Here is an 8,249-nt window from a genome sequence, read left to right as displayed (position 1 = left end):
GCCGTGTTTGAATAGCTCGGTAGGCAATCCATCGGCCCCCGCTGCTTTGTTAATTTTTTTCTCCTGGCGTGATGCTTTCACTGCTTTAGGGCTATAAAAATGTTCCCTCCATAATTTTGCTATGATCTGGGCATCGATTACCACATCACCTCAGGGGGTCCTACAAGAGTATGTTCCAGTCTTGAAACCTTCAGTTGGGCGACGCATTTTTCATAGAATTTTCGAGCATTATCCTGTTAGACAGCTTATCAAGCTTTTCATACCCACGCATTTCGGCCTCTCTCTTTTTCTGTTTGCAAATGCCTATCGCTTCCTTCTTCAACTCTCAGGAAAGCTATCCCATCCCGTACGATCGTAATGTTGCGAAGGTAAACAGTCTGCTTTCTCTCCACTGCGACACGGCACTTCTCGTCATGCCAGATTGCATTTTCCTAAAAACAATGGTTTCGGTTGCAGCTGCACGTAAGGAGTTTGAAATACCGCCCCACAGTTCCCTAACTGAGTTGTTGACGAGTACTCTCAGAGAGCAGGAGTGCAAGCCGAGTAGAAAATCGTTCGGCTATCTGTTGTGATTGCAGCTTCTCGGCGTCGAAACTTCCTTGTGTTTGTTGACGTGCGTTTTTTTCTGACAGAGACGATTGCGTATCATGGCTGCAACAAGATAGTGGTCCGAGTCGATGTTAGGACCTCGGAGCGTATGCACGTCTAGAACACTGGAGACGTCTCTTCTGTCTATCACAACATAATTGATCTGGTTGGTGGCTTTTCGATCCGGAGACGGCCAGGTAGCTAACTGAGTTTTCCTATGCTGGAATCGGGTACTACAGATAACAATATTACGAGCCCCGGCGAAGTCAGCCTCTAGCCATATGGGGACGTTTCCTAGGGAGGCTGAATTTACCGACTGTTGTGCCAAAGATACCTTCCTTGCCCACACTGGCGTTAAAGTCGCCAAATTATGCGGCGACATGTCAGGTAAATCCAATGAATTTAGAAATTTTATTAGATAATTCACGGTTTCGTCTTCATTTTCATCACGATCGATTTATTTGTATGTGCGTTGGGCGATCGATGAGTTTCACTGCCTCGTTCTAATGCATCTCCAGCCCGACGTTTAATAACAGCATCACGGGATTCTAAATTATCACCAACAACAACAATTGATATTTCATCGGACGTCGGTGCATTATATTGCCGTTCTTGAGGGCCTGCTTTTATGACGATTCTGTGATCATTAGATGGCGTCGTTTCTAACTAAGTAATAATGATCGAATTTGTTCATTTGTGTTCATGTAGCATTTATTGTAATTGCTGCCCAATTTTTCTTCTCTTTCGCATTGCAAATTGCACAGCGTCGATTCACTTCTTCATTTGAATCTCCAAGGAAATATATTTGGAGATATTTGTGATCTTGATCACGATGCGGCAACAACGATTCAGCAAGAAGATTAATTTGCTCGTGAATCTGTATAGTTGCAGACAAATATGTTAATTACTGTATTTTATTGGCGAGATAATTAGTGTTTCATTGTTGGTGAACTAATCTTGAATGTGAGATTGCAATTACGTTCATTCACTATTTCCTTACCAAACACCAAACGACGTCATTTGAAAAGAATCGTTATATGTATACTCGTATCTTATAATTTTGTAAAAAATTATTCGAATTGTGTGAGTACGCCGTGCTGGCGTTATCGTTGACTAAAACATTGTTCTCTTGGTTCATGAATTTCCTCAGCACGAACTTGTCTTGTTCTCAATCGTTGTTGCTTATTGTATGCTTCCTGAGCCTCTTCTGATTATCCGACTGGAGCAGATTCTCTTGCATTAACATTTTCCTTTTCCGTACTACCTGCTGCATAATTACGTACGTCCGTTGTACTCGGGTACGCCGACTGATATTAGTTTCTGTATTGAATCTGGAAAGTCTTGCATCCTTCTGAGCTTTGTTTTTCTGACTATTTGGAAAGTGAGTTATGTGGAATCATGGCCGTAGAGTATCACGAAATAACGCAAAAACAAAGGCGACCTTTGGCCTGTATCAAAGGGATGAAAACGATATCTAACAAAGTTGCAAATATTAGAGCTCATACAAAAACTTTAGAACTTTAACCTACGAACTTCATTATCCTAAATAATTAACCTAATGAAATCAGCGATTGACTTAGAGAATTTATAAAAAATATTGGAATAGAAAACAATTTGCAAACGAAAGTTACTTGCGGAAGCACACTTTTACACTATTGAAAAATTCATAGTATCTGTTGTATGGCGGTGAGTAAGGCTATAACCCAATTTTATCACTTTTTACAAGCGCTGTCTCATATAAGCATGAATGGGTTGAAAAGTCTTTAATATAAACATTTAGACAAATTTTGATCTCAGAGATTTTTTAGTGCGGTAGTACACTTTGTAATTTGTTAAATACATACGAGTATTAACATTTATTAAACTAGTATCGTGCGGGGTCACGCTTATTTCCAAATGGGTTCATTCTGTGACAACCTGTTAGAACTTCAAAACTTTCAAAAAAGTAAAGTTGACGGTTATTTTAACTAACAAGCAACTTACATAAAAAAGTTCAAGATTAAAAAATGCCGCTTTTTATTGCAATAAATCTACATATGTAATGCATACAATGTTTTGTATTCCAAATTTACATTCAAAATTTTACTTTTGAATGGAATAAAAATGATACACAATTTCAAAGAGCGAAGTCAGCAAAGACAATATAGTTCCTAAAAAACATAAATATAATTTTACTTTAATGTTTGTAGTGAACTCATATACATACTTACCGAGAAATATAAAATATAAACCAGACATATTTGAAAGATTGACTGGGAAAACAAAATATACAGTTTGGCAAATTAACCGTTTTGGCTGCCGATTGTTCAAAATTCTTCCAACTAATCCGACCTCTCGTGCCCAGTGCATTCTGAAACAATGTACATATAGTAATTTATTTGAATACCTTAGGTATCATAGGTATTTAAAATTTTATAGTATTATTGAAAAAATACGTAATAATTCAGCATTCATTTTTCAACGATTATTCGATTATTAAACGCGATTCAAGGTGTATATACATACGCGTTTTTTAACTCGCTCCGTGTATTCACATTGTGAAAAAAGTTACCAATTAATAATCTATATAAATAAAAATGAATACCAAAAATGTATGTACGCGCATAACTCAATAACGCCTGGACCAATTTGGCCAATTCTTTTTCTTAAATGTTTGTTGAAGTTCAAGGATGGTTTTTACGGCCAGAAAAATTCGAATAGTTTCCGGAAAACCCCTAAAAACAGCCCTTTTCTATTCCCCATACAAACGTTACAATAAATATGAATGTTTGTTTGAAGAGAACGGTTGAACCAATCTTAATGAAATTTTTAAAGGTTGTTTGTTGTGGATCGGGAAAGGTTTAGAAACAAAATACCTTATACTTTTTATGAGGAGAAGTCGGAAAATTGGACAATTCCAAAAAGTAACATTTTCCATACACATTTTTTTCAATTTTTGTTTGTTTTGTTTTTCAATATTTTGATTTGTAAATTATTTGAATCGTTCAATTGCATTCGCTTACTTTTTTATTCCGGCTATCCAAAGGAAAAATTATGGAAAATTATTCAGTGAAAACTTTATGTATGTTTGAGACGATGTGATCAAATACAGATTGAAATTTGTTACGAAGCCACGAAGAGGTGGCGCTAATATTGGTTAACGCGTTCTTTTTGCCATCAAAGTATGGCAGCCCAAAGAAAGGCAAGAAGTACTCCCAAAATGCGATGACATGCGTGCGGAATTATGGATCATGGTCAATCAGCTAGCGATCCGTAACGATATCACAGCACGACTTTTTAAACAATAGCTGCGATGTTTGATGGTCTTTATCTTGAAGCAACCTGTGGTATATGTACATATGATGCTGTTAGATGCTGAATGTGTTCTGTTGAAGTAGCAAAAAGAGGTTTGCCGCACGCACACATTCTTCTTTGGATGCGGATGGTGATTACACCAGATCAAATTGATGAAATCATTTCAGCGGAAATTCCTGATTCAGAGATAGATCCAGAATTATACGAAGTGGTGAAAACCAATATGGTTCATGGACCTTGCGAACCTTACAATCCCTCTTTGGTTTGTATGTCTGACAATAAATGCACGAAACACTACTCATGTGCTTTTCTTTCGGAAACGGAAATGGGAAATGATGGATATTCACTGTATCGGCGTCGCTCACCACACGAAAATGACAGAACATTTAGCATTTAGAGGCGTGAATATCGACGTTAACAACACATCGAAGTTGACAACATATGGGTCGTACCATATTCACCCCTTTTGTTTAATTCACATTCAAAACTCATGTCAACGTTGAATATTGTAGATTGGTGAAATCGATCAAATACGTTTGCAAGTACGTCACCAAAGAAAGCAACATAGCGGTTATTGGCCTTGAACGATATGAGATCAGTAGTATCAAATGGGTCGATATGTGAGCTGCAATAAAGCGCTTTGTAGGATATTTACTTTTGCAATTCATGACAGTTTTCCGACTGTTGTGCGTCTCGCGGTTCAACTTCATTTAAGTCATCGCGTATTGTGAATGGTACAGTGTGTGCAACATTTTGAGAAGCATGCCAGCAGTAGCATTTGCTGGAACATGATAATCACTGGAAACAGACGAAGGACAACGCGATAGTACTTCACATGCCACTGAAGTTCGCATACTTTTCGTGAAGATCATTTCGACATATCAGCCTTCAAATTCGCGTTAATTATGGGATACGAAAAAATGACATTGCCGATGACATTTTACATTGTATTCGCTAAGAATTGGAAATGGGCAAATTTCGGTTGATACTTTCAGTGGTTTGATATCAATTTCACCTCTCTTTTGTCAATTCACTTCAACGGAAGATGAACTCATCACGAATGTTTATCCGAACATTGGCCAAATTATCGTAACTGCGATAGCTTGAGTGCACGAGCAATTTTAGCTGCCAAAATTACCGATGTTAGTGATTTAAACTGGAAGATTCAAAGTCAAGTTCCGGGAGGTTTGCGCTCATATAAATCGATCGATCATCCTGACAAGGAAGACGAGACGATAAATTATCCAGTGGAATTTCCAAATACCATACCAAGCCTGCCCCAGCATCATTTGCGTCTTAAAGTTGGATCTGTCATTATTATGTTTCACAATCTTCATGCGCCGAAACTGTGTAATGGAACCCGAATGATTATGACGTAGTTATCGAATACAAGGGACAGCCATTTCAGTTCAAACGTATTCAATTTCCAGGGAAAATTGCCCTTGCGTTGCCAATCAACAGAACAGAAATCAAAAAGTTATGTTTATTAAGTTGCGCTACATAAAAAAAATGTAGAAAAATCGTAAATAAATCATTTTCGACACAATATAATTTCAACTTTTTTTCATTTCAAAACACATAATTTCACGCAGGGCAACGGCTGCGGGGTCAGCTAGTAATAAAATAAAAACAAACAATCAACAAAAAATCGGAGCTCACAAATTATCATTTATAAACATAAGCAAATAGTGCACGAAATAAATAGATAAAAACAAAACAAAAAATAAAAACAGTAATGAGTGCTTCGCAGCCTCACCAGCAAGGCCGTAGGCATTCCCTAAATGCCTACTTCAGCTTTGTCGACCCAACAACAATAATAACTACTGGCAATAAAAAGGGTAACGGCGATGATGAGTCATCACGGCGATCAGCAGAAAAGGAAACGCAGCAAAGAACACAGTCAGCAGAAGCAGCAGAAAACAACAATCAGGCAACAGCAAATGCGCTGACAGCAACCAGTCTGCAGGTACCAGCAAACGCGCAGGCAACGAAGAAAATCACAACGCAAGGTGAGAACGCAAAAAAAAAGGCCCGTCTGTACAAACAGGCATTGACCGCTACGTCAATATAAAAAGGAAATTAAGTCCTTCAAAGTCAGCGGACAATTCTAAGAAATTTCAAGGCACGCCAAATAAAAATAAAAAGGAAGTTTTAAATAGCAACAAAAAGAAACATTGGAAGAATGTGGTTTTGGAATTAAAACAGTTGTAAATATATTTAACAGAAACAAAGTACCTCAGCCAATGTTTAAAATTGAGTTGATGCCGAATTCAAATCAACTTAAAACTGTAACGCATCCAATATATAATTTGAAATATTTGCTGCATCGTAGAGTAACTGTGGAAGAACCACATAAAAGAAACGGTCCGGTACAATGTACTAACTGCCAAGAATATGGGCATACTAAATCATACTGCACTCTACGCAGTGTTTGCGTGGTATGTGGTGATTTACATCCCACTTCTAAATGCACCCTTAAGAAAGAAGAATTAAATAAAAAATGTAGCAATTGTGGAGGAAATCACACTGCTAACTACAGAGGTTGCCCTGTATATAAAGATTTGAAAGCGAAGTTGTCAGAGGGAATTCAAGCACGTCGTAACCAAATGTTACAAACACCCCGTAATGAAATTATAGCAACCTCTGAAAAAAGGTCTAATCCTATTGCTTCTAACAATAGTAATATGCAAGGAAGATATGCAAATGTGGTGAAAGGCAACACTGTAAAAATGCAACTGCCGCAAAATCCTCCAAATGGAGGTATTGAAACTATGATTATAAATCTTACGTAGTGAATGACACAATTCATGTCCACCAGGCAAAACATGATCCAAGATTTAATAAAATCACAAAATCAAATGTTGCAAAATTTATTAAGTAAAAAATGAGCTTACTAAATATCTGTATATGGAATGCTAACGGTGTTAACCAACATAAATTAGAGATTATCAGATTTCTGTCTGAAAAGAATATAGATATAATGCTTATTTCAGAAACTCATCTAACAAATAGAAATAATTTCAATATTCCGGGATTTAGTCTATATGTTACAAATCATCCGGATGGAAAAGCGCATGGTAGCACGGCAGTGTTGATTAGAAATCGTTTAAACCACTATGCTCTAGAATCTCATGCTACACCACAGTTACAAGCTACAACAATATCACTAAAAAGTCGGGGTTATGACTTAAGCCTTACGGCTATATATTGTCCACCTCGTTTTAAAATTACAGAAAATGAATTTAAATACTATTTTAGAACACTTGGTTAAAGATTTTTAGCGTGGAGATTACAACACAAAACACACGTACTGGGGCTCACGTCTTATTAATCCGAAAGGACGACAGCTGTATCAAACTGTTATAAATAGGCACAATAACCTTCAAATAATATCTCCTGGTAAGCCGACATATTGGCCTAGTGTTCGTAACAAAATACCAGATTTAATTGATTTTGCTGTAATCAAAAATATAGATAAATCGCACATAACAGCTGATGCATGTACTGATATAATCCAAAAGTGGGTCTAACTATTTATAAAACGAATTGGCTAAAATATAAAAAATACGTCAATAGTCACATTAATATTGAGTACAAAATAAATACAGGAAGAGATATTGATGAAAGCACCAAACAAAAACTATAAGCCGCTTATCCCAGAAAAATCGCTAATAGAGAAATAGAAAAGCTTGTAAATGAATCAGATAAATCGTTCCCCTTCCACTCAGCTTAAATTTAAATCTTCTGTACGTAAATTAAGAAAAGCGCTTAAACGTGAGGAAGAATTTGAAACCGAAATAGAAAAAGTCGCGATTATCTTAATAGATAAACCTGGGAAAGATTTAACATAGCCGTTTTCATACAGACCAATCAGTCTTCTACCCTGTCTTTATAAAATATTTGAAAAAGTATTATTATCAAAGATGTCTCCTTTCCTCCACGAAAATAATACAATAAAATACAAACATGGCACAACAGAGCAAATAAATATAAATAGAAAAATAAATAGAATAACTAACGGAATAAGTAAATATTTCTAGCTTTCCGCTTTATATATTATGTACAGAGTTGGGCCTAGCACGCTACCCTGAGGTAGACCAGCCCTTATTGCTCGTTCTTCTGATATGAAGTCTGGGGTCGAATCGTTACATCCGTGAACGTATCACTCGTCACGTAAAAGCCTGTATTTCGTATCATGATCGTAACGCTTCTATCGTAATCTGGCATGATGACATACGTGAACGAGTATATAAACATCCGTTCGTTCGAATCGTCATTCGGACGCAAATTACCAATCGTAATAGACAAATTTATGGAAATGTGAGCAAATTTTTTTTAAATTTTATGTTTTTTATAATTTTTAGTAA

General features: G+C 36.6%; 1 protein-coding gene across 1 annotated transcript; it reads left to right on the top strand.

Moving 5' to 3' along the window:
* Positions 1 to 5,617: 5,617 nt before the first annotated feature.
* Positions 5,618 to 5,953, top strand: LOC120781830. The gene has a single exon (XM_040114051.1). It carries the CDS (start codon positions 5,618 to 5,620, stop codon positions 5,951 to 5,953), a length of 336 nt encoding a protein of 111 aa, XP_039969985.1.
* The last annotated feature ends 2,296 nt before the right edge of the window (positions 5,954 to 8,249 follow it).

Source organism: Bactrocera tryoni, unplaced genomic scaffold, assembly GCF_016617805.1.
Source record: "Bactrocera tryoni isolate S06 unplaced genomic scaffold, CSIRO_BtryS06_freeze2 scaffold_7, whole genome shotgun sequence".
Classification (NCBI taxonomy): Eukaryota; Metazoa; Arthropoda; class Insecta; order Diptera; family Tephritidae; genus Bactrocera; species Bactrocera tryoni.
This window is presented reverse-complemented; position numbering and strand designations above follow the sequence as displayed.